This window comes from Pogona vitticeps, chromosome 2 (genome assembly GCF_051106095.1).
Source record: "Pogona vitticeps strain Pit_001003342236 chromosome 2, PviZW2.1, whole genome shotgun sequence".
NCBI classification, from domain to species: Eukaryota; Metazoa; Chordata; class Lepidosauria; order Squamata; family Agamidae; genus Pogona; species Pogona vitticeps.
Window position 1 is genome coordinate 221,671,935 of NC_135784.1, and position 27,656 is coordinate 221,699,590.

At 41.1% G+C, this 27,656-nt stretch overlaps 1 protein-coding gene across 13 annotated transcripts in view; it reads left to right on the forward strand.

Annotated features, from left to right (window-relative positions):
• Window positions 1-3,329: 3,329 nt before the first annotated feature.
• The window catches only part of BNC2 (basonuclin zinc finger protein 2), a 651,492-nt gene continuing 627,165 nt past the window's right edge, over window positions 3,330-27,656 (forward strand). For 5 of the 13 annotated variants that reach the window (XR_012084287.2, XR_013541455.1, XM_072992076.2 and 2 more), the window contains exon 1: window positions 3,330-4,160. Coding sequence is in view for 4 of the 13 variants with exons in the window: in XM_072992076.2 (XP_072848177.2) it covers window positions 4,158-4,160 (3 nt within the window). In the remaining 9 variants the exon portion in view is untranslated. The remainder of the gene's footprint in view (window positions 4,161-27,656) is intronic. The other 8 variants (XM_072992073.2, XM_072992071.2, XM_078384935.1 and 5 more) reach the window with 4 other exon arrangements.

The following is a 27,656-nucleotide window of genomic DNA, read 5'->3' on the forward strand; positions in this document are numbered from 1 at the left end:
AGAAATCATGTCTCGTAATGGCTTGTGACCAAAATGTACTTTGAACTCTTTGTGACTACAGCAAACTTCACTGGCATGTTCAAGTTTTGACCTTATTGGATATCCTTATTCTCTTCACCATGCCAGTTCAATGGAAAAATGCATTCTGACAGAGAAATTACATAGCTTACAGAGGGTGATAAAGTCTCCTTTCCACATATCTCTCCTATGCAACCCATGACACACTCTTGCTTATAGAAGTACCAGATATTTCTACCATGAGAGAGCTGGAGATTGTATCCGAACATGAAAACTAGTTCAGCAATTATTTATGTACTCAACTGCATTTGTATTTCTATTCTTTTCTTCCATGATTGATTCTACCACCACCACCACACCAGCTTTTTGAAGTAGGTTGAACTCTGGGAGTGAGCTTTAACCATCCAGGAAATCTAAGCACACACTTGCTTTCTCTGTCTAGCAACTCTGACAGACAGTGTGAAACTTTTGGTGGCTTAGAGGAAGCCCTAAATGTGCTGTGTCTTGGTCAGACGGATAACTTGTTTTAAAAAGGATAAAGAGGAGGTGGTAGGTATCTGGTGGTGGGATGGGGTAGGAGTAGAAAAGGGCAGTGGGTTTCTGAGTAAGACCTTGTTTCTTGAGCTGCAACTGCCACTTAACAAAGGTTTAGGGATGAAGGAGCTTGCTGGAAGTTGGAGTGATGAGGATGAAGTCCTTCAGTAGCATTATAGGGTTGAGGGAGGTGGGAAGAAGAAGAAGAGAAGCTATGCAGGGAGTGAAAGAGGCAGGGTCCTTCTGAGGGCTTTGATGGACTATGACCAATGGAGAAAGGCAAGAGTTAAAGGGTGACTACAGCAATATATCTGTGTGGTATAGTAGTCAGAGCGTGAACTGGGACTTATAAGAACCTGTTCCAGTCGAACTCAGAAATGTTCACAGAGGCAGCAGTGTTTGAGAATGTTAACAACTACTTGCAAGTTTTTTCACGATTAATAAATATGTCTTAACTCATGAAGAAACATATCAAAACAATATAAATACCAACACTGAAAGATTGTTTTGATCAGACCAAAAGATTGTTTTGATCTGAAAAGAGCAAACAAATAAACAAACAAATCAGTATTTTTGTCAGAAGCAGCATTAGCCAAAAATGGAGGGAGAGGGGAAGTAGGGGGGATTGCACAGAAAAACTGGTATGAAAAATATGGGGACAGGTGTGTGTGAACACATACACACTTAAGTGAAATTTTCTGCAACTAAAAAGCTGAATATGTGAAAATATATAGAAGGTTTCCCAGTCTCACCCAGCAGGGAAAATATATTTTGAAACTCTTAGTTCTCATTTGCAAAAACAAAATAAGAAAGACCTGCATCTCCAGACCTATGAGTCTGCTGCTGCAAAAACAACAAAAAACACTGTGGTACCTTTCCAGCTAACACATTTTATACGAGATAAAACACCCCTGGGCTGTGGCCCACTTCCTCAGATGCTGCAGTGTATGAAAGCATATGCCAAACAAACTCTTTTTGGTTTTGTGGTTCCACAAAACTCTTCATTTTGCTGCCACAGACTACAGACTCTGACTACATTCTCTGGAAATTCCTGAAATGCAAAATGAAATCCTTGTTGTTTCATGAGGAAACTTACTGAACTTGGGCCATTGCAAAACCCCAGGCAGCCTGATTTACTCTATCTCACAGGCTAGGATGAAGTTGGGAGGATGAGAGCCATGTTTACTGATATGAGCTAATTCAAGGAAAGGTGCAATATAGATGCAACTGCTTAAACAAACAAATAGGGAATATTTCATTAGCTGATTAAAGAATGACCTGCTTTGGAAAGACTAGCCAAGGCAAATCTGGATTGGCAGAACCAAATTTTAATTTATGGCCCTTTGATCAAAGGCCAACATTGTTTTCTTCTTCTTTAAAAGCCACTTTGGCTGTGGTTTATTTCTATCATAGGAAAGAGGGAAGATGGTCTTCCAGTGGTTAGTGATTGCTTTTTAAAATGTGACAGATTTCCCATTATGGAAGATCATATCTTATTTGGATGGTGAATATATGGCTACTACGAAACACTCTGAAAGCTAGTGAAAGTTTATCAACCCTACAAGTCTCCTCAAACTAACTTCCCACTAACTTCAGTGGAATTTCTGATCAAGAGGAGAAAGGACAGGAAGCCTAAATTTTAGAGAAGGATCAACGGGCCAGGCAGCCAGATCTCATCCCTGCTTATTTCAATGTAAATCTCACTGGACCAGTACAAACTCAGATAAAAGGACGCGCACTTTTCAATGTGTTTTTTTCGTTTCGGGCGAAACTTTTGTCTTTGTGGAACTGTTTGCGATTAAAATTACGACGAAGCTTTCACGGCTGTAGTTAGATCTTGGGAAAGAAAGAGTTTTGGAGGAAAACAGAGGAGACAGAAAAGGTAAAACTACAGCAAAAGCCTTAAAATACCCGCTCCCCACCCCACAACCCCGCTCGTTCGTTCACTGTCTATTCCGTTTGCATAGGAGTCTTCTGCGTCGCGGAAGATGCCCGGGAGGAGGGGACGGTGCTGATGATGGTGATTATGGGGCGTGTTTCCGCGCGCGGAGTCGGAAAGAGAGCGTTATATATTTTTATTTTAAACTTAACCGGCGCCCCCAATTAAAAGTCCGCACGGGCGAGCTCGAGCGCGGCGGTGCCTGTCCGGAGAGGCGCCCTGAGAGCGCGCGGGGCAGGCGCCCGTTTTGAGCCTCCTCCGAGCTAGTCCGCCTCGAGCCGCCGCTCGCCGTGTCGCCGGGACGGAGCCTCCCCCCCCCCCCTCTTTCGGCCGCCGCCGATGTGGTATGTCGTTGCCTTTTAAAGCCAGCAAGTCTTCGTGATACACAAAACTTAACAAATGAAAACACACACAATCCCCGAGCTTTACACTTGGGCGGCAAAGCCACAGAAGCTGAGGGGACGGGGCGCGGGGGTGGGTGGGCGAGGAGAGCCGGAAACCGGGACCACAGCCGAAATGAGGAGGGGGGGGAAGGAAGAAACTCCCTGCCGGGCTGCGAAGTTTGCTCGCCTCTTTCGGAACGCGCGCGCTCTCTCTTCTCTCTCTCCCAGACCGGCGGCTTCCACTCCCGGCCGGTTCCCCGCGTCCCGCCCGCCAATCTTCCTTCCCTCTTTTCCCCCTCGCTCGCTCTTTCTCTCCAGCGGCGCCTGGACGCCTTGAGCTGATAAGGAAGGCGAGAAGCGGCGGCAGCGGCTGGAGAGCGTGTGCCTGTGCCTGTGCCTGTGCCGCCGCCGCGAGGAGGGACCGGCGTGGGAGGGGTGCGGGGCGGTGGGAGGGCTAGCCCGGAGAGAGAGGGGGGGGGGGGACGGGGCGGCCGGAGAGCGCGCCAGCAACACCACAGAGTCCCGGGAGCGAAGTAGCCAGCGCTCCCAGTAATAATAATAAAAAAAGTTCCCTGGGTCTGTGTTTGGGCGGGTTTTTGGTTAGGGGGGGCTACGTGTGTGTGTGTGTGTGTGTGTGTGTGTGTGTGTGTGTGTGTGTGTGTGTGTGTGTTGTTTTTAACAGCTGGGCGCAGGCGACGCTCTCGTCGCAAAGGCCCGGGGGGGGGGTTGACCAAGTTTCTCATTTCTACTCCCCACCTCCTCTGATCCTTCTCTGGGACCAATAATAAGCTGCTCCGAGTTACAGTAGCGGCTGGAGGAAAGGAGGGGGGTGGGAGCAGCATCGTGTTGTTTCAGTTTGGGGACAGGGAAACTTCGTGGCCCCCCTCCCCGCCTTTTCACCCAACCTGTGGAAGGGCCAGGCTCGGATTCCTCGTCCCTTGACCCCCGCCGCCGCCGCCCCCCCCGCTGCAAACCTCTCCTTTCCCTCCCACCCGTCTGGTTGAAGTGGTGGGGTGAAGACCTGAGAGCTCGCGCTGGCTCTCTCTCTCTCTCTCTGTGTATGTATGTGTGTATGTCTGTATATGTGTGTGTGTGTATGAGAGAGTAAATCACCTGGAGGGCGAGTGAGATCTTGGAAAGAGCACCGGAGGGGGGGGGCGAGATCGAGGGGGTGAAAGAGAAGCAGGAGGAAGGAAGGAAGGAAGGAAAGGCCGGTGCAGGCGCTGCCTCCGCGGCGAGGAGTTCCAGAGCCAGGGGGTGCACTTGACAAGCAGCATGCAGAAATGGTAAGAACTTTTCCACATCCTTTATCTTTTTTGCCCCCCCCCCAAAGTACCCACCCCATTAAAAAAAGTGTGCCGTAATGCAAACAGCTCTGCCTGGAGCGTGTTTCTAAAGACTTTGGAACAAACAACCAGTCGAGCATAAATTCCTGGGCGGCAGGGATAAGGGGGGGAGGGGGCGGCAGGACGAGGGTTTGTGTGTGTGTGTGTGTGTGTGTGTGTGTGTGTGAAGGAGGGGAGATGCCAGGTAGTGTCATGACTCACGACTTAAAAAACTTCGCCCAAAGTCTCCCCCTTCTTCTCCCTTGTGGGTAGGGAGAGACTTGGATGAGAGCTCCTTCCTCCTATTTTGGCCCCTCTAGTTTCTTTCCTTTTTCTTCTTTTTTGATTTACATCAAAGGCGAAGGAAGTTCCGTGAAACAAGCGGGAGCAGCAAATGAATGAGAGTTTGACTTGCGGTGTGTTTGACCACGTTAGCATGCCGGGGGGGGGGCGCGGCGGCGAAAGAAAGCGCCCTTTCCTTGTCGGAGTTGAAAGGAGAGCCCGATTCCTGAAATATCCTCTTCTGTAGGCTACTCAATGACATTGGTGGCGGGCGGGTGGGGAGCCAAAGAAAAAAGGAAGTGTGATGTGTGTGCACGCGTATGCTTCTACGCTCTGCAACGCCTCAGGCGCCGAGACCAGAAGTGTAAAGCCGCCGTCCGCTTGCAACTTTTTTGGCCATGTGCTTTGCAGTTTGCACCTCTCCAGGCAGCGATTGTTAGCAAAACTTGTCTGGGGAATGTTCATGCTGTGTGCTGGGCGGTGGGGAGGGGGGGGGAAGACGAGACCCAGAGCATGTAGAGCACACGCAAAGGGAGAGTATTTAAGAGGGGGGAAGGTTGCCAACCTCAACACACTTACTCGGAAGTAAGCCTCTGTGGAAAGAAGGCAACTTCTGCGTGTAAGATCATAAATTAGAGTCAAGATTTGGGTGTTTATGTAAAACGGGGAAGAGGTCAGACGAGCTATTAGGAATTTGCAAAATGCAGATAGTTTTAGAATTCCTCACCACCATGTGTTTGAGTGTCTGAGTGTGAGCGAGTGACACAACACGGAGAGAGGAGGAGATGTGTACGTTTATAATAAGCCCAGGGGCTTTCACCTCACCTTGCCTAAGCACAGTTGCAGGAGCTGCGTTATGTGGACAGTTATTTAATAACATACACATTTAAAGAAGCTGAAAGATATATGTTTACCTCCACTTTGCTCATGGTTTAAAAAGACTCAACTGTTTCAGCAAAAGCGGAAATGAAGTTTTGACCATCTTCAATATGTGTGTGTGTGTGTGTGTGTGTGTGTGTGTGTGTGTGTGTAGGCTCCCCCATCACTGCCTTGCATTTTAAGCCTCGTTTAGCCCCTGAGTGTTGTGCTCTTGTATCCCCACTTGGGGACGGGCGGATGCTGCGTTCAGTACAATATATGTAATAAGTAGGTATTTAGGAAAAAATAGTAATATTCCAGCTCCCCTCCTGCACTTGCATAATTTCACGTCTTGTTAGAATGATGATCAAAGCCCTGTTGGGGTGAACTGTCGGAACACAAGCAATAATAAAGAGGGTGGTGGGATGAAGAAGCCGACCATCCTCTTGCGCTTAGGACCGTGGCTGCAGTAATGCTGGCAGAAATTAAAGTGGTTTTGAAAGCAGTCTGCAATTTATGACGCCTCTCGTTTACCCTGGAGTCAAGCTGCTGTAAAATTGATGCTCAAAGGACGTGGTGTAATAATATGAACAAACCCGGGATTAAAGTGTCTGAGCTTTTTTTTTTTTACCTTCAGTGTATAGCTAATAGTAGTTGCAATTGCTTTAAAGTCCCACCAAAATATGGTAGAACTCTTCTTAAATTAGTCTTAAATGTCACAAGACCTTTTTTTCTATTTACCTATTTTCCCTACATGGTGACCCAAATCTTATAAGAGAGAAGTAGAGATTTATTTTTCTTTTCTCAGTTGCTCCCAAAATATTTTCATGTACAATTTTATCGTTGTTTATTTTATTTTGTCAGTATTTTTTCTTGAAGGGCAAAAGCGCTTGGATTTTAATAATTGTGGTCCATCTCCTAGTGACATATTTAAGAAGGCTGCCTCATCAGCACATCTTCTGAATAATAACTTAATCTCTTGCAAATCATGTAACTATTGAGTTAAAAATTTAAAGATGCTTCATTCTGAAACTTAAATAAGAATACATATACTGATGAGGTACAGTCTCTTTCAAAATGTTCCCCAGCCATTCATATCTGACCACATGCCTTGTTAACAGTTTTTTTTTTAATTTTATGAAGTTTTGAATTCAACTAGTGCTAAAACACTTAGTGTTTGGCAATAAAGTGTTTTAATTTCACCTGATTCTGTGCTTGCTGAGGATGGACATACAGTATGAATTGAGGTTGCCCCAGGTTTTTGAACCAGTTCATATACACAATACAGTACTTAAAATGAAGCCCAAGATCTGTTTTAAAATGTTCTGCATGATGGTTCCTTCAAAAATATTTATATTGTAAGAAATGTAGCAGGGCGCACATATTTATTTCCATTGTCCTGAAAGTTTTCCATCCTTCTTACTCTATGGAGGTTAGGATCTGTGTGTACATTTGCCATGCCGGTTTGTGCAGTTAAAATGAAACAAAGCAGTAAAAACTGCTGGATAAAGGCAGGCCTGACTCTTTCCTGTAATGTGTAATGTTAACAGTTTGAACACTCAAGCAGAGAAGTTTTTTTGTTTTTTTGTTTGTTTTAGTTCAATGCTTTTACATAACATTTTGCCCAAAATCTTCCTTGCTGTCAGGGATGTTTCATGTGTTGTACAACTGCTGCAGTCCAAGACTGCCAATTTGCATTCCAGGAGTGTCATTTGATTACTTTTATCTGTACAACTCCAAGACTGGCATGAGCGAACCCGCTCGTTTCATTCTTGCTATGTCAGGAGTCAACTCTCTCTCTCTCTCTGTGTGTATGTGTGTGTGTGTGTGTTCTTGTTGCTGTTCATCTTTTCTCTCCTGAAGAAATCTTCCTGGTTTAGACAGGAGAAAGAAAAGCAGAGGATTGTGGAGTGGGGGAGAGAAAATCACTTTTAATGTTTCGGCCACGGTCCCCCTGCTAAACTTGTCAGCAGAAGGATATGATTCACTTGGGGCCCAGAAGGGTAGTACAGAGATGAGGGGTTAGGCAGTTCAATAAGCTCATGGACAGGTAATGTGTGACATCCCAAGAGAGCTGAAGTTAATGAAGAACAGGTTCTCTACACTCTGACCCGGTGCTGTCCCCACAGTTTTCCCATTTGATCTTTCCCAGCAAATTGATCTTTTCATGTATTTCTCTCAATCTCTCTCTCTTTCTCTCTCTGTGGCTTCCATGTAAGTTCTTATGGGAGAGAAATTAGGAGAGAAATTTAACTTGGTTAATGCAATTGTGCAAGACTGAGTGTGCTCCCCCCAAACTGAACAATATTCTCTCTGAAAAAGGAGGCCAAGGTGGAGTGTTCCATTATTGCTCATGGTAATTTTTTTTTTAAGTTCAAAAGCTTTTAAGGTTAAACTTTGTTTTGATTTTGTTGCTAAAATTAAAAAAGAACATTCTGGATTAACAAATTCTTACTGTGTTAAACATACATCCTTTAAAAACAAACACCCATACACATATAAGAAAAAACTGCTCAACCTACAGTAGATATTTCCTTTGGTATTTCACAGCTGAACTTGCTTGTTAGAAATGATTTGCTGATCTATAATGAGCCTTTTACAGTCCTGGTAAGACACGCTAAATATCAATTGCGCATGCCAGATACATTATTTATAGCCTGCTAAATAATTGTAATTCCACTGTATCTAGTACTTGAATACATAAAAGATTAAACAAGGAAGAAGTCATTGCAGATACTCTTGTGTAAATATTATTTTAGTGAAAACAGAGTGAGAAATTTACTATCAGCATTTCCAGTCTTCTGTTTAAAAAAGGAAAGGAAAGGAAAACTCTCTCTGAGCACTTCTGAATTCAAATGACTCCTAACGTGTGCATTATTTATATAGTCTCTGTTTTTATTACATGCACATTCTGGTCCTGGATACAAGTATTCGCAAGTATGTGTCCTGTTTTTAATATCAGTTGAACTTATTTCCAAGTAAGCTTTTGCATCAATTCGTGAAAATTGGGCATTCCTCCCCGCAACACAAACAAGACTTGCATAGGATAACATTTCAAACTGGGTTTTTTAAAGTCCAGAGTGAATGGAAAGCATTTAAATGAGATATGTTTTGAAATGTACAATAACTTTATATTTTATATGTTATAGCAGATGTTCCCATTTATCACTCATATCTCTTTAAGTTTTGGCACTGGAAAAGTGAGCTAAAATCGAGAATACTTATGTAGGAAAAATGGTCTCTTATTTTTCTGCACTTTTTAATGTGCTTGTTAAAAATATCTGTAGGTATGTAAAAGGTGGTTTGTCGACGTTCTTTCTGAAGGGTAAGAATGGCAATTTTGATTTTGTTATTGGTACCTGGAACAATTTTTATATCATACAGTCTAGGCACAACTTTTCAGTGAATAAATTGAATGTTCCATAGTATTCCTGTTTTCTGCATAACTGTACATTACATGTGGAATTTATGTTACATATGGAAAATGTTCTGGTCTTGAAGATTGCCCTAGGGTTTATGGAATGGACTGTCTTTCCACTTTAGTTCTTAGAGAGTCCTCTTTGTTAATACAGTATTCTGCCAAGTCAGCCATCCTTTTCTGTGTAGGATGGTGTTGCTTTGAAACTTTCAGGCACAAGTTCCATGATTGCTTTGTCTCAGTGTTGAATTTTGGGGGAGGAGGGGTGCATTGCATGATCAGATGATAACATTTCCCTGTTTCAGAAATTTCCAGGGTTGTAGTAATTTTAATCTACAGTGGCACCTTGGTTTACGAACACCTTGGTTAACGTAATTTTTGATTTACAAAGCAAAATCCATTGAAAGTAATGCCTCAGTTTACTTCCCCCCCCCCCGGATTTTTTCAGAGTGCGAAAGTTTCCCCAGGATGCATTGTGCCTGGAGGTTTGTAGCGCCTCCCCTGTTCCTATGGCAATCCATGTTTCCGTTTACGAATTTTCCTCATTACTTAAGATCCCGTAGAATGCATTAAATTCGTAAACCGAGGTACTCCTGTATAGTTTGCTGTGGCAAAACCAACAAAGTCTTGAGACACCTTAAAAGCTAACAGGCTTTCTTTGGCATAGACATTTATGGAGTGTAGCATCTGAAAAAGCAGATTACAATTCATTAAAGGGTCTATTAAAAATCTTGCTATTTTTTCTTTTCTATGTAGTTTCTATTTCTAAACCTGCTAATTTTTATTTTAGCATGGAATTCTTTGTTGGTTTTGTTGCAGCGTTTTCCATTTGTAACCCTTCCATGTTTTTCCACTGCTTTTTCCATCTTCTTACCAGAAAAAAAATCTGATAAGGAGGAAAAGATGGAATAGGTGCACATATATAAAGGTAACTTTTCCAAGTTCTCTGTTGGTATATATAAAAACCATCAGAATTCTCTAGCCAGCATGGATAGAGTATTTTCCAGGTTAGGGGATTGGGGGAGTTGTAGTCATAAAGGCAACATTTCTGAGTCCTAGTCCAACACGGATTAGTCATTATTCATCCCTCCAGTTGCAAAGGAGCACTGAAGGTAGGGAAACTTTGTTTTAGTGGAAGCTCTCACTGTTTTAATGTAAATATGTTAGGTTTTTTGTTAATATGGAATCTACATGAGAGCAGTGGTTCCCAATCTAGGTCCCAGGTGTTTTTGAACTAAAACTCCCAGACGCCTTCACCATTAGCAGTGCTGGCCAGGATTTCTGAGAGTTTAGTCCAAGAACACCCGGGTTACCCACGTTTGGGAAGCACTGTGTTAGAGGTATTCCTGATGATAATAGTGGAAAAGCCTGAAACAAGGCATTTCAGATGTAAGGAGGCGTCATGTTCATATGGGCTTGATCTGGGCCTGTCAGCTATATACCCATCACCTTATGTTCACATAATGTATCCTCTCTCTCTTTCTGTCTTTCCTCATTGCTGTATGAAAGGAAAAATTAAAGGGTCTGGCAGCCTGAAAAGATCTGCAAAACTGCCCCTTTCATCTTTTGCCCTAGCTGGCAGAAGCCAAGAAGCAAAGCTTTTATCTGATTCACTGTTGGTTCCATCAGTTCCATTCAGGATTCATTGGCTTTTCTCACTGAAAACATTGGAACAGGGCTAGTTGAGTCCCATTGATTTCAATGGACTGGCTGTCTGATTTATTTCTCTCTTTTTTTAACATGCCAGGATTACTGCTTAGTTGTCAATAACATTTGTTATTGGCAACTTCATATCCCATGTCAGTGCGTAGCTCACAAAGGGATCATGTGAGGGGCAGCCCACTCAGAGGGAATGGCTTGTGTGATTGTCCTTGCCTACATGTTTTTTCCCAACAGGATCTTGACCATTTGTCCCTATTTCTACTAAACAGTTTGATACTTCAATTGTATCATTTTAGATAGGCCACAGTGTTAGCTAAGAAACAGAAATCATCTTGATTCCTCCAGTTTTTATCTTTACAGGTTGCAGACTTGCTTATATCATTGAATGCTGCTCTGTTCCATTAAAATGTCCCCATATATATTGGGCAAAAAACATGTTTCTGAGCTCTCTCTTTGGGATGTGAAGATTTCTGTGGAGTACAGCAACATTCTGTCATCTGATCTTTCCCTTTCATGTGATCCTCAAGTGCTGCAGCTCAGGCACAACTTCAGTGAGAACTAGGCTTAGCTATCATTTTAGTGTAAGTTTTTATTTGATACTTAGGACACCAAGGACTTTGAACAATTTCCTTCTAATTTATTTACTTCAGAAAGAGATGTTCTTTCTCCCTTTCAGGACAAAACCTTCTCAAGATGGCTTATATCTCAACTGTTGCCACACACAGTAGTACTTTATGTGGTAAGAACGTCTATATTATTTTAGACTCTCTCTACCTGAGGTGCAGTTCCAAGACACTTTAAATACATGTCTTACTTTTGGCAAATAAGCAGTGTAAAACCCCATTCTTCTCCTTCCCACTCACTAATGGCAGAAAGTACAGCACAAAAAAAATTCCCAATCATTTCCCCTACTGTTTTGTATGGTAATGTCTAATTTATATGGACCTTATAATACTTTGATTTAACCAGCAGGAAAAGCTCTCTAACCTTACTGTATGGGATTTTCCCCCCTTAATGTGAGATTCCTCTTTTGTTTTTGTTTTTTTTAACTGTAAATGCCACTGACTGAACCTAATACTTTCTACATGCAAAATATATCTGTGGGTCTTTCAGTAGGTTCCAAAGCATGGCATTAGGTACACTTCCACTTGTACAGTAAAATTTTGTGGGTTTAGTTGTTCTGATAAACAAAATCACCTTGTGCTTCCTGAGAGATTTTTTTGGAAGTATTTTTCAAAAGCAGTTTGTTATGTGGCAGGAGTGGCTTTTGTCCTAGAAATGTAGTTGGCTGGGGGTGGGTGGGTGGAGTCTGTTTTGCTCAGTAGAATGCAAATAACCAGTGGGGTGTCATGGTTGGAGTGTTGAGATAGGATTCAGGTTCCAGTCTCCATTGAGATAGGAAACTCAGTGAGTAATCCCGGGACAGCCATTCTTTCTGCCTAACCTACATCACAGGGTTGTTGTGAAGATAAAGTGGGGAGGAGGAAAACCTAGTATGCCGTGTCAATCCCACTGGGAGAAAACTGGATATACAGTATATCGCAGAAGTGAGTACACCCCCTCACATTTCATAAATATTTTAGTATATCTTTTCATGTGACCGCACTGAAGAAATGACACTTAAAGCAGTGAGTATACAGCTTGTATAATAGTGTAAATGTGCTGTCCCCTCAAAATAACACAACACACAACTATTAATGTCTAAACTGCTGGCAACAAAAGTGAGTACACCCCTAAATGACAATCTCCAAATTGGGCCCAAGTAGCCGTTTTCCCTCCCTGGTGTCATGAGACCCGTTAGTGCCATAAGTCTCAGGTGTGAAGGGGGAACAGGTGTTATCGCTCTCACTCTCTCAGACTGGCCACTGGAAGTACCACATGGCATCTCGTGGTAATGAACTACCTGAGGTTTGAAAAAAATGAATTGTTGCTCTACATAAAGATGTCCTAGGCTATAAGAAGATTGCCGAAACCCTGAATCTGAGCTGCAGCACGGTGGTCAAGACCATACAGCGGTTTAACAAGACAGGTTCCACTCAGAACAGGCCTCACCATGGTTGACCAACAAAGTTGAGTGCCCGTGCTCAGCGTCATATCCAGAGGTTGCCTTTGGGAAATAGAAGTATGAGTGCTCCCGGAATTGCTGCAGAGGTTGAAGGAGTGGGGGGGGGGTCAGCCTGTCAATGCTCAGATCATACGCCACACACTGCATCAAAATGGTCTCCAGGGCTGTGGTCCCAGAAGGAAGCACAAGAAAGCCGGCATAGGTTTTGCTGCAGACAAGCAGACCAAGGGCATGGATTTCTGGAACCATGTCCTGTGGTCCAATGAGACCAAGATAAATCTATTTGGTTCAGATGGTGTCAAGCGTGTGTGGCAGCAACCAGTTGAGGAGTACAAAGACAAGTGTGTCATGCCTACAGACAAGCATAGCTGCCAGCACTGGGGAGCTACAGTTCATTGAGGGAGCCATGAATGCCAACATGTACTGTGACATACTGAAGCAGAGCATGATCCCCTCCCTTCGGAGGCTGGGCCCCAGGGCAGGATTCCAACATGATAACGACCCCAAACACACGTTCAAAACGACCACTGTCTTGCTAAAGAAGCTGAGGGTAAAGGTGATGGACTGCCCAAGCATATCCCCAGACCTAAACCCTAATGAGCATGTGTGGTGCATCCTGAAATGAAAAGTGGAGGTGCTCAAGATCTCTAACATCCACCAGCTCTGTGATGTCATCATGGAGGAGTGGAAGAGGAATCCAACCTGTGAAGCTCTGGTGAACTCTATGCCCAAGAGGGTTAGGGCAGTGCTGGAAAATTATGGTGGGCACACAAAATATTGACACTTTGTGCCCAATTTGGAGACTGTCACGTAGGGGTGTATCACTTTTGTTGCCTGCGGTTTAGACATTGATGGCTGTGTGTTGCGTTATTTTGAGGGGACAGCACATTTACACTGTTATATAAGCTGTGTACTCACTGCTTTACTTTGTAGCCAAGTGTCATTTCTTTAGTGTTGTCACATGAAAAGATATACTAAAATATTTATGAAATGTTTGGGGGGGTGTGCTCACTTCTATGATATACTGTAAATGTAACTGTTAAATAAATAATTTCCTTTGGATTGTTTCTTTGGATTGTGACAATATGCTGTCGCCCAGACATATTCACCATGGGCCACTGGCTACGTATTCACAGATGTGTGCCATTTTTTAATGAACCAGCACTCCGCCATTCCCTTCTGGAGATGTGACGGTTCCAACCAGTCACATAAAGCTTTACTACTTTATAAACTCACCAAATGTCTGACTGAATAACTCAAAAAGGCAAGTCTCTGTGGCGCCAGTGATCAGGAGGTCTAATTTCCTACTGTGCCTTTCTAGAGAGCCAGCTTGTTTAGCCTTGGGTAAGCTGCACAGTCCCAGAACACCCCAAGAAGGAGGGAATGTTAAAACACTTTTGAATGCCTAGAAAACTCTGAAAGGAGTAGCCATAATTCACAATTGACGTGAGGATATACAATTATTGTTAACATTACTGTTTGAGAGATGTAGTTCCAGCACACTTGGGGCTGGATAGCTCAGTGATTTAGGCATCCCACTGTGCCTCCTGGGCGTAAAGCTAGTCTGTGTGGCCTTGGGCAAGCTGTACAGTTCCAGAATGCTCCAAGAGGAAGGAAATGATAAACCACTTCTGAGTATTCTCCACATGGACTTTTTTTTAAAAGAAGTCCTATAATTCAGAACTAACTTGATGGCACATGATTGTTTTTATTATTTCTTATCTGAGAAGGCAAATCGCAGAGGAATTCTGTGTGCATATTCTGCAGATTGATCACAAAATCAAGTATGCTGATTTGTAAACTCTGGGAAAGAAGGAAACTTCTAAAGTGATGCCAGTTCTTCATCAACCTTTCAGGATTTTTCTCTTCTACTGAGGGACTATTATTATATCTCTTTCTGCCCTAAATCATGGATTTGCAAGGAACTTTCAAGGTAAGTTGATTCAGTCCACTGCATGCTATAGACTCTGTGACACAGAATGCAACCGTAATGGCCCTGACCAGTGTTTGTCTAGTCTCTGCTAAAATGCTTTGAAGGATAGTATGGGTATAATCTCTTGAGGCAACCTTCACGACCATGAGATAACTCTTATACCATAAGCATGTTTTTTAATCTCATGCTTAGCTAAATTCTTCTTTTTTTCCAATCTCACCTCCCTCCCTTTCTGGAGTTTCAAAAGGACAAGTCTTCTCCATCTTCTTCTGCATGACACCTTTAAGGTACCTGAAGACAGCAATCATTTTCCTCCTTAGTCTGCTCTTCTTCATTCTAAGCATACCTATCTTATTGTTAGCAATTTATCAATTTAATTGATTTACACATTTCCTGACCATCTTGGTCACCCTCCTTTGAACTACACTGATTTGTTAGTGGCTTTCTGGATGCTCAGATCTGGACAACGATCAGCTATGTGAAGGGAAGAGTCACATTTCTCCTGCACAGAACAGAGTGGAACCTTAGTCCTATTCAGCCAGGTTCCAGCTGTGTGGTCCCTGCATATTGTATGTTTGGTGTTCCGTTGTCACTTTCAGGAAGAAAAAAAGTGATATCTAAACAATCTGTATAGAGAGAACAGCCCCCTCCTGTTCAGACTATCATTTTTGCACGCTGAAAGCAACAGTTGAAGGGTTAGAACAAATGTACTCCTTACGTGTGGAGACCACATGCTTTAAGAAAAACTGAAGAAGCCTTATTTCTTGTGCTTATGTAATATACCTTAAGATTCCATTCACTTCTTTTTTGGGCCAAAATCCAAAGAACTGCATGAGAGCAGTCATAGAAGTGGTGGGAAATATTTTCAGTGCTACAGGTCATGTGCCTGTCCATCCCTCCTCGTACAGTTGCTCATGTCATGTGATTTGTTGCATGAGGGCCAGTTGTGGGAAATGAAAACTGACTGATGCATGATTTTTCTGTAACAGGATTTGGCACTTCTTTGTTTTTGGTAACAGGTTGATCACAATGCCATATCATGTTTACAGAACTGCAAATTCCAGTGACATATGCTGTATAAGACCTTCTAGTAAACATATTGTATTTAGGATTAGGTCATTAAATTTACGTATTACTACTGTGATCCTTTGTGTTCACTTACCTGTACTTATCTTCAGTGGAACTTTAATCCCAATGAACAGGCAAAGGCTCAAACAGCTTGTGGACAGTAAGGAATAAAGTTCAGTGAAATTTACTTCTGAGTAATGCTTAAAAGAGTGGTGTTTCCTGAGATTACCTTCTGTGTCCTTTTGTGTAACCTCTTCTCCTTTCATCCTGTGCTTTCCTTGCTCTTGACAGCTATTCTCCAGTAGATTTTTGCCATTTAAAATATTTCCCCATTGATTCAAAGATCTTTATCTGTCTTTAAATATTGGAGTGTTAAATACAAAAATGCAGGGACCTATTAGTCCCTGCTCTAGGAGTGTTTGCAAGACCTTCTGTATTGTCTAATGCGTACTGGTCTCTTCCCTGGCTTCATATATGAGATAATTATGGTTGTTAAAATAATTTTTGTGAAAAGGAAGTGACAGAAGATTTGAAGTACCCAAAAGTAGGGTTTAAAATGAATAAATCAGCTTGCAGGGTTCTAAAGCCAAAGGTCTTCAGATGTTTGCTGGGTTTTTGTGGCAACATGATACAGTAGACCATGTTGCATAACTTGGCTGGGGCAACAGGAGTGATGTCAGTAGTAGGAGCAGATTGCCTATAAGAAAAGAATTCCTGATTTAATTTTGGTGTGTGTCTATGATTTTGTTTCATTGTGTGAGAGTCAAAGCAGGAGCTTTTTTATTAGCAGCAAGCTGCTACTGCCACTTGCTTTGCACTAATGGAGCTACACAACGAGATACAGTGGTGCCTCGCTTAGCGATGTTAATCGGTGCAGCAAAAATCGCCGCTAACTGAAAACATCGCTAAGCGATTTTTAAAAGCCCATTGGAATGCATTGAAACCCCTTCAATGCGTTCCTATGGGCAAAAAACTTACCTTTAAGCGAAAATCCTCCATACGGCGGCCATTTTCGCTGCCCGGTATGCGAAGAATTCATCCCAAAACACAGCGGGCAGCCATGTTTACCTGGTGGCCATTTTGGAACTGCCGATCAGCTGTTGGGAAAACATCGCTATGCGAAAATCGGTAAGCGAAACAGCTTACCGATCATTGCAAAGCGATATTTTCCCATCTAAATCATCGCAATGCGATCGCTTTTGCGATCGCAAAAACCAAATCACTATGCGATTTCATCGTTAACCGGAGCGCTCGTTAAGCGAGGCACCACTGTACTGACCACTCTGCTTTTTAGATGACATATTTCATGTTCATGTCAATTATATTGATCAAATATTAGTAATTCTAGGAAGAAGTATGAATTGCATTCTGCAAATGTGCAGCACTAAGACCTATTTTATGATCTGTTGGAATACTACCGAATGACAGAGTTGCAACTGTGTTTTAATTGTCAAGCTGGTCTTATTGTCCTGAAAACTGTGATTGTTGTATCTTTTTAATAGTTGCTTTTTAACACACAATACAAAGATGTAACAGCACACAGAAAACATTTCCCCCTTTTTGTGACCTTACATTTGCCGAAGTGCCCCATGCTGGAATTCCTTTTCAGTATCTTTTTTCTTCCTGAGCCAGACATGCACCCAGACAAAAAAGCCTCTGTGTATAGCAAGCTGTTTTGAATATTGTGACTTGCTCATGTGCTGTCCTTTCTCGGCTTGAGCCAAAGATCTCTGCTCAGTGTCTGTAGATTACCAAGCCTCTTCTTCATTGTACCTCTTGTCAGCCATTCCTATTCATTTAACCTTTCATTAGTGTCTGTGCAGTTTCACTGTCTTGAAAGGCAAGGCTGAACCTAAAGGCCTACTGTCACAGTTATTAGATTTCTCAGTTACATCCCAGCAACCATAATGGAGTAAGAGTCAACACTATTGTCATGTATGCGGCTGTCCTGGGGTGCAACTCTTCTGTGCATGTCAAGGACATGTGCTACATGTTGATAATGCATTCCAGAGATAAATGTACCTCATGGGGGATAGACCATGGCTGGCAGTAACGAGCTTTGTGGGAGTCACTGCAAAGACAAATACTTGAGAAGGAGTTCTGCTTAAGGAGCCAAAAGAGATGGAGCTGAATTAAAAGTTGCCAGGGTTTGCCTGTGAGATACCTGCCAATCATGTTACTTTCATTTTTAGTCACAGTGACAAGAATAAAATGAAATGAAATGCAATCTACAACTGATTAAACTATTGACGACAAAGCAGCAGCAACAATACTGGTAGTGATAATGGTAAAAAAGAAAGAAGCCTGACTAAAATGGATTGTATTTGGTTGTAATCCTCTGTAAACAGTATCTTAAGAAACAAATAATAGAATCATGGAATCATGAAGTTGGAAGGGGCCTATAAGGCCATCAAGTCCAAGCCCCTGCTCAGTGCAGGAATACAAATCAAAGGATGTCTATCTGCCAGGTGGTTGTCTAAATTTCTCTTGAATGCCTCCAGGATTGGAGCACTCACCACCTCTTGAGGTAATTGGTTCCATTGCTGTACTTCTCTAACAGTTAGATATCAGTTTTCCCTGATATTCAATTGAAATCTGGGTTCTTGTAACTTGAGCCCATTGTTGCGTGTCCTGCACTCTGGGATAATTGAGAAGGGATCCTGCCTCTTCTCTGTGTGACAGCCTTTCAAGTCCTTGAAAAGTCTTATCATATCTCTCCTTAGTCTTCTTTTCTCAAGGCTAAACATGTTCAGTTCTTTCAGTCTTTCTTCATAAGGCTTGGTTTGCAGTGTCCTGATCATCCTTGTTGCCCTCCTATGAACCTGTTCCAGTTTGTCAGCATCCTCTTGAAGTGCAGTGTCCAGAACTGGAGTCAGTAAGATGAGACCTAACCAGTGCTGAATAGAGGGGGACTAGCATCTCATGGGATTTGGAGACTATAGTTAATGCAGCCTAAAATTGCACTTGCTTTTTTTTGTAGCCACAAATATGTTGACTTTTATTCAGCTTGCGATCTATAACAATTCCAAATTCCTTCTATTGTGTACTATTGCTGAGCCTGGTATTCCCCATCTTGTAATTGTGTTTGTTTTCTTTTTCTGAGGTGCAGTACTTTGCTGAGTTTCATTATGTTGTTTTTCAGCCCAGTGCTCCAGCCTATCATGATCATTTTGAATTTTTTTCTATATTCCAGGGTATTTGCTATTCCACCCAATTTTGTGTCATCTGCAAATTTGGTTAGCATGCCCAGCTCTCCTTCATACAAGTTATTAATAAAAATGTAAAAGAGCACCAGACCTAGGACTGAATCTTGGGATACCCCACTTGTTACCTCCTCCCAGTTTGAGAAGGAGCCATTAATTATCACCGTCTCAGTACGATTCTGTAGCCAACTGTATATCCACCTGACAGTTGGTCTGTCCAGCATACAGTTATGAACTGCTTATAAAGCACTTTGACAGCAGTGGTGATGTGACCAGTTCTAAGCAATGAAATCCAGTACCGCTCTTTAGAAATTGAGGGTTGTATTTATTTGCTTGGTGTTGTAAGCTTTTTTTCACATTTTTTTAAAAAATCTGCTTTTAAATTTAGTTTAGCTGAGATCCTCAGATAGTATCTGAAACGAAATAACAGAATGAGCTGTACTCATCCGCTATGGATCTATGAGCAACTGTGGTAGTGTTTTTGCATTGATTAATTGTGGTTTCATATCCCTTATTTGTGGCTTATGACTGGAGTTGTGTTACCTTAAATGCTAGGAGGCAAACAAGAATTCTGCTGCATCTGTTCATGGATTTTCTGAATCCAGTACCCTTTTTCTGAGAATGGAAGATACAAGAGGCCTCAGGAAGACCATAGTCCTCAACTCAGCAAGAGTTACAACGCCATACTTCTCTGACACTGGACATTCTTGATGTGACTATCTTCCATGAATTTCTGTAATAATACTTTAAAACCATTGAGTAATGCATAGCACCATGATGCCAGTGGTAATCACCACATTTTTGTAGTGATGAATTCAGTAACTTCGTTAACTCCTGTTGTGGAGTATTCTGCTCCAAAGCAGAATTACTTTTGTTGGATGATCTCATATTTTAGAATTACAAGAGATAAAAAATTCTGGCTGATTTTGCCTGATCATCATTTTACAGGCTTATATCATATCTTATCCCACATCCCAACATCTTAGTTGATAATTTGAGAGGTGTGATAATCTCCAGATGTATTTGTCTCTGCAGAGGGTTTTTTTCCTACCAGACTCTATTTGAAGGTAAGCTTCACTGGAAATCCTTTTGAATTTTATACAGTAGGTTTCCTGTTATAATGTTATGTTTAGTCAGCTATAAGCAAAGTGTTGGAAAAGTGACAATTAGTAGCAAACACATTTCAACAGTAATTAGGGAGAAAGCTCAAGGCCACTATAACAGGAGTTTAAAATGGCGTTAAATATGGAAGGGAGGGAGGGAGGGAGGAAGGGAGGGGAGGAAAGGGAAGGGAAGAAAGGAAGGAAAGTTCCCCTGTGTATTGGGAGTTGTGTTTTATATTACATTTGTCCTCACTCAATCTTCCTTTCTTATCCTTTACCATTTTATATTGAATTTAATTTTAAGCCTCTGTTTCAGGTGTACATGTGCACTGATAGACTGTATAAAGGTAAAGGTTCCCCTTGACATTTAGTCCAGTCATTTCCAACTCTAGGGTACGGTGTCTATCACTGTCACGAATTCGTAGAGCCAGCATTTATCCGTGGACAGTTTCTGTGTTCACGTGGCCAGCGTGACTAGACACGGAACACAGTTACCTTCCCACCGTGGTGGTACCTATTTATCTACTCGCATTTACATGTTTTCAAACGGCTAGGTTGGCAGGAGCTGGGACAAGTGACGGGAGCTCACTCCATTGCATGGATTCGATCTTATGACTGCTGGCCTTCTGACCTTGCATCACAGAGACTTCTGCAGTTTAACCCACAGTGCCACCACGTCCCGATAGATTGTATACAGGCCAATAAAACACTGATTTAAATATCTGCCTTGTCCTTGCTTTCGTGCTGTTAGGTAGCTTATTTTCTTAGATATTTTCTCTTAAACTACCACTTGAACATCAGTACCCATTCATTGACTGCACTATTGCTTTAGAAAAGTGTCAAAAGTAGATTTTTAAGTCCAAAACTGTTGAGAGAAAATCTTGGTGACATCATAGGTGGAAGAAGTGATCAGTCAAAGATGGACACAAAGCTTCTGCTTCAAACATGCAGAAATCAGTTTTCAGTCCTTGACCATGGAGATTAATAGGAGAATAAAGAGTGTCCTTTGTTCTGAAATTTTGAATGTGTATCTTCTCATTGGTATTTAGTGCCCCATGTGATGAATTATGAGCTGATGAACTGACTACAATTATACAGTGGCTATATTGTATATGGTGCCTGGGCTACCCCCCCTTCTCTTTTTTGGCAACCTTTTCATTATGCCTATTATATACTGATGCTGCAGTTGTCTCTCTCAATCCTGACGCCTTCTGAAAGCTTAAAGATTCTAGTTGACCCTTTGTATTCTAAGTGGACAGTATAGATAGGCAATTATGTAGTGAAAACTATTTTTCTGACTTCCCCAGCTTTAAGTAGGATTAGCTTTTGGTGGAACATATTTGACCTTGTGATGTTTTTCTCAGAGGAAAACATTGTAGTATGCAGAAATTGTGATTTTAAAAGACAAATAAAATAGCAATTGTTTCTCCTTTGTGAGTACAGTAGATGTAGTTTCTTTTGAAATCCAGGTGAACAGTAAGAAGTTTGTCTGCTTTGTACAATAACTTCAAGGTTGTGTATTGCTGTTGACTGCTTGCTCAGTTTATTTATATCATGACTTTTAGAGAACATTTATATTTTGTTAAGTTGTATAGTATACACACACATACACACACAGAGAGAAATAGTGTTAAGGTTGTGGTTAAATGTGTTGCATGTTTGCATTTATTGATTTTATTGGAATACACTGATGTAGAGTGCAAAATCATCATCATAATCATCCCCTCCATGGGGAAGGGATGTTGAAGCAGAGTGGCTTGCGTGCTTCATTGAGATTGAGAAGTATGCTGAACAGCCTCCCAAGCCAGACAGATCTCAACTGAGAAGCCAGACCAACTGTGTCCACCAACCGTCAATTATAATGAGAAGGAATAAACAAATTCATAAAGGATCAGTTGTTGCCCGGGTCAACAAGGACCGTGTCAAATGCTATAGCTCCTGGGCATCTGGTGTCAAATGGACTACAGAGCTCAGCAAACCCTATTGAGGAACCAGGACAGGCTGCTCCAAAGCTACTGAACAACATAAATGCAAAGTTTAGACTCTCACTGAAAATTGAGAAATCATGAAATGTAATTACAAGACAATTGAAATGGTTAAGAGGCAACTAAAGGCTGTGAAAAATTGGAGTGCACCTGGTCCAGATGAGCTGCATGGATTTTAGTAAAAGTATCAAATCTCCATCAACGTATAGCAGTGCAATTTAACCACTTATTTCAAAATTGTACAACTGAAGACTGGATGACAACAGGGTGCACATTTCTGATAATGAAAGATCATCAAAAGGGCAATGAACCTAGTAATTATCGACCAATTACATGCCTTCCAACAATGTTCAAGCTCCTCACAGGAGTACTTGCAACATCAGTATATAATTACTTAATTGAAAACTCTCCATATCCAACTGAGCACAGAAACAACTTTAAAAAGTCAAGAGGCGCAAAAGATCAGCTGCTTATTGATAAAATGATACTGGAGAATGCAAAAAGACGAAAAACAAACCTTCATGTGGCGTGGATAGATTATAAAGAGGCATTTGACTCATTGCAAGACAGTACTGAAAATTTTTTGGGATTAGTAAAAACAGTCAGAAGTTCTTCCCCCCCCCCAAAAAAAAGGAATAATGGAAAACTGTCTTAATGACCTATGGTGAAGAAAATGACCTATGGTGAAGTTAGCATCAAAAGAGGAATATTTCAGGGGGATTCCTTGTCACCACTGCTGTTTTACATCTCACTATTCCAGAGATATTGCTGACATTTTTTCATATCCAATGCTGATTCCCAGTGTGGTTTAGTTGATAGAGTTATAGACGAGGACTCTGGAGAATGGGGTTCATATGCCCACATGGCCATGGAAACTCACTGGGAGAGTGGAACAGGTAAAACCACTTCTCAGTATCTCACCTTGAAAGTCTAGGTTGAGAGCACAGAACACTCTCACACAATGCTGATACAGGAAAAATAAAATAGCATATTTTGTGATTTGAATAGAGCGATATTTTGTATGTTTGTATGTGTTGCTTGGTGTTGTTTTGTAAGATGGATGAACAATCAAATGACTACAAGTTCACAATTTTAAGTTTTTGTCCTCATTTCTTACTATTTCAGTTGCCATAAATAGCTTTAAGTTTAAGAAAATAGGATGTTGTGTTTTCTTTTCCTCTTTTCTGATGAAAGAATGTCCTGTAAACATTGTTCTCTGCCTTAGAAGGGAAAAAAAGCAAACTGACAAGCAAAACACAATTGCTCCAGCCAGTGGAGTAATAGCATACACAAAGCAGGATCTATCTGCTTTATTTGTGTTGTGTCTTCTTATGCATGTGCTTTAGTTATTCATGCATAAAAATGAGAGCTAGTTTTGCTACAGAAATTCTAAAATGGTGATAGTTCAGAAGAAATTCTGCTAAGTAATCACATTATAAAGGTATGAATAGTAAATCTCAAACTATAAACCAAAACAAAAACCAACATCCAGGCAGGGGTGAGATCATGCATAACAATGTAAACATTGACATATTTTATGAAAATTAGATTGATGACTTTGATGAATTCAGACATTAATACTTGCTTTCTAGTTCAAAGATAAAGATACTAATTGAGAAAAAAATGTTCTAATGTGAGTTTTTTTAAAAAATTGATGTTGGTACAAACATTTGTTGTCTAAAATACACATGTAGCTTAACAGAGTTGTTGTTTTTTTTTTAAAGTGGCAGTGCAACTGATTTGGAGGACCCATGAGGTGCTAGTTCTCCTCTATTCAGCACTGGTTAAGTTCTGGACACCACACTTCAAGGAGGATGCTGACAAATTGGAATAAGTTCAGAGGAGGGCAAAAAGGATAATCAGGGGGCTGGGAACCAAGCCCTTTAAGAAAGACTGAAATAATTGGGCATGTTTGGCCTTGAGAAAAGAAGACAGAGGGGTGATATGATAATACTTTTCAAAGACTTGAAAGGCTGTCATACAAAGGAAGGGCGAGGTGTGTTCTCGATCATCCCAGAGTGCAGGACACGCAACAATGGGCTCAAGTTACAGCAAGCCAGATTTTGATTGTGTATCAGGAAAAACCTCCTAACTGTTAGAGCAGTATGACAGTGGAACCAATTACCTCCAGAGGTGGTGAGTGCTCCAACCCTTGAGGCATTCAAGAGAAACCACCTGGCAGATATCCTTTGATTTGTATTCCTGCATTGAGCAGGAGGTTGGACTGAATGACCTTATAGGCCCCTTCCAATTCTGAAAAGGGTTACCATAAATTAAAATTGACTTGAGGGCATATGGTTATTATTATTATACGCACTGCTGCCTGATTACCTTTGTAGTTCTTTTGACAGATACGGGTTAAACTATAGAGTTATATTAAACAGGAATTTCATTATTTTGCTGTAGTATACAAGCACTGAATTTATATTGTGCGAAGCCTTTAAAAACCTAACAATACTGCATATTTGTAACCACTAAGGCAATATAGTGCAGCCTATTACGAGGCAATGCCTAGTGATTGTTTTTATTTAAATTATTCTATTGTGGTATTTTCTCATATATCCTGGAGTTAATGGAATGGTTAATTTGAGATAAATAAATATGTTCATAAGGATATGAAAATTCTACTGTCTCATAGAAATCATAGAATCATAGAAAAGTGAAGTTGGAAGGGGCGTACAAGGCCATCGAGTCCAACCCCCTGCTCCATGCAGGAACATAATCAAAACATATCCGCCAGGTGATTATCTGATTTTTTTTCTTGATTGCCTCCAGTGTTGGAACATTTTCCAGTTCCTGAGGTAACTGATTCCACTGCCATATGTCATACTGCTTTAATAGTTAGGACGTTTTTCCTGATATTCAACCGAAATCTGTCTTCCTTTAACTTGAGCCCATTGTTGTGTGTGGGCCCATCTGGGATGATCAAGAACAGATCCTGCCCCTCCTCTGTATGACAGCCTTTCAAATATTTGAAAAGTGCTACCATATCACCCCTCAGCCTTCTTTTCTCAAAACTAAACATGCCCAGTTCTTACAGCCTTTCCTCATCAGGTTTGGTTTCCAGCCCCCTGATCATCCTTGTCACCCTCCTCTGAACTTGTTCGAATTTGGACAAAATTTTCAAAGATAAGAGTTTTAAGATTAATGTTGGTAAGAATAAAGGAAATTACTTTAAGATGGTACATGACTCCGGTGAAATTGAACATAATACAGTGGTGCCTCGCATTACGATGTTAATTTGTTCCAGCGAAATCGCTGTAGAACGAAAACACCGTAAAGCGAAATTAAAAAGCCCATAGAAACGCATTAAAACCCGATTAAAGCATTCCTATGGGCTTGAAACTCACCGTCCAGCGAAGATCCTCCATAGCGCAGCCATTTTCGCTGCCCGTGCAGCGAGGAATCCGTCCCAGAAAACAGTGGGCGGCCATTTTTTTTACCCGGTGGCAATTTCGAAATCGCCAATCAGCTGTAGGAAAATCGTCGTTTTGCGAGAATTGGTTCCCGAATCAGGGAACCGATCATCACAAAGTGAAATTCCCCCACAGGAAACATCGTTTTGTGATCGCTTTTGCGATCGCAAAAACTTTGTCCTTATGCAATTTCATCGTAAAACGGAGCGCTCGTCTTGCGAGGCATCACTGTAAATTCAGACCTGTTGGAAATGTGATGAAGAAATTGGCATGCATTATCGTATGTAGTGGGAGTGTAAATTGATTCAGGAAATTTGGAAATTGATTTTTAAAGAAATATGTGATATATTTGAAAAAGATATTGAACTTAATTCTAAAATTGTTTTGTTGTCAATTTTTGATAAGCTAGAACTTGATTATTGCTCAAAGGAATTGATTTCTAATTTTATGACAAGCGCTAGAATATTAATAGCTAGATTCTGGAAAGATAAAAATGATATTAAATTAGAAGACTGGTATATAGCCGCCTAGAGTGGTTGAAATAACCAGATAGGCGGGGAATAAATAAATAAATAAATAAATAAATAAATAAATAAATAAATAAATAAATAATGAAGTATGGGACATTGCGTTAAATGATAAATTGACTACTGAACTTAAGATGAAAAGTTGTTGTGGATTTTTAGGGCTCTTTGGCTGTGTTCTGAAAGTTGTTCTTCCTAACGTTTCGCCAGTCTCTGTGGCCGGCATCTTCAGAGGACAGCACTCTGTGCTCTGGACCAGAGCACAGAGTGCTGTCCTCTAAAGATGCCGGCCACAGAAACTGGCGAAACGTCAGGAAGAACAACCTTCAGAACACGGCCAAAGAGCCCGAAAAAACCACAACAACCATTAGATCCCGGCCGTGAAAGCCTTCGCGAATATATTAGGATGAAAAGTTTAAATATTTTTATGCTATTTGTGGTAGATTTATTGAATTTCTATTAGTGAAAGGAAAGGGGAAAGCCTCTAAGCAACAATCAATACAGTTTCGGAAAGGATAAAGTATTGCTCCAAAGGGTCCCGCGGGTATGGGGGTGCACTGTGTTTTAGATTGTATTAGTATTTTGTATTCTTGTATTTGTTTTGGAAATTTAAAAAAAATATAATTTAAAAAAAGGAATTGAGCACCTCTGCTTTTTCTTTGTTTTTTGTTGTCTTTTGCTACTGACATACCCAAGGAATGCTTTTTTATTGCTTTTAGTGTCTCTAGTTAACCTCAGCTCGTTCTAAGCTTTGGCCCTCTTAATGCCATCCCTGCATTTCCTTGCTACTTGTCTGTGCTCATCCTTGGTGGCCTTGCCTTCTTTCCACTTCCTGTACATGTTTTTTTTTTTTTTTTTTTTTTTTTGGTTTTAAGTCCCCACTGGGCTTCTTGTGAAGCCACACTGGCTGTTTTTGCTGCCTCCCACCTTTTTTCTTGTTGGAATTGTTTGTAGTTGTGTCTTTAGAATTTCTTTTTTGAGAAGCTCCCACCTTTCTTGGACTCCTTTTCTTGTTACAATCGCCTGCCATGGGATCTTACCTATCCTTGTTCTGAGATTATTAAAATTGGCTTTTTAAAAAATTCAGCAGAAGTGTGTGGCTACACTCTGCTTTTGTTTCCTTAGAAATCAGGAATTATTGTAAACAATGGATTGATGTATCATTTTTGATCCACTCCACCTCAAGTTAGATCTTCCTCTTTTTCTACTCCCTTCCTTTTCCTGACATTTCTCCAGGTATATCCAAAGTACAGTGGTGCCTCGGTTAACGATGTTAATTGGTTCCAAAAAAACCATCGCTATGGGAAAACATCGTTAAGTGAAACGTGTTTTCCCACAGAGATGCATTGAAAACCGGTTAATCCGTTCCAATAGGCACGGATTGCCATCCTTAAGCGAAAATCCCCATAGGAAACATCGCTAAGCGATATAATGTTTCCTCCATTGGAATGCATTGAAGCCTATTCAATGCATTTCAATGGTTTTGCGATGTCCATTTTTGCCAATTTAAGTGTGTCTTAAAAGGTTCAAAAACTGTTTTAAATGGTTGGAATCGTTAGTGCACCTTCTAAAATGGGTGCAAACTTAATTTGGCTTTGATCTGACTTTTCGTTAATTTTTGCTTTCCTATGGGGGAGAAAAAATTCAGCAAAAATTAATGAAAAGTCAGATCAAAGCCAAATTAAGTTTGCACACGTTTTAGAAGGTGCACTAACGATTCCAAGTATTTAAAACATTTTTGAACATTTTATGGCACTTTTAAAATTGAAAAAACGGACATCATTAAGCGAAACAGGGGACCTAAAAATGCATTTGCTATGGGAATCATGGTCCCGAAATCGCTAAGCGAAAATCGCCCATAGGAAACATCGTTAAATGATGCATGGAATTCTTTAAAAAACTATCGTTAAGCGAAAACATCGCTAAACGAGGCAATCGTT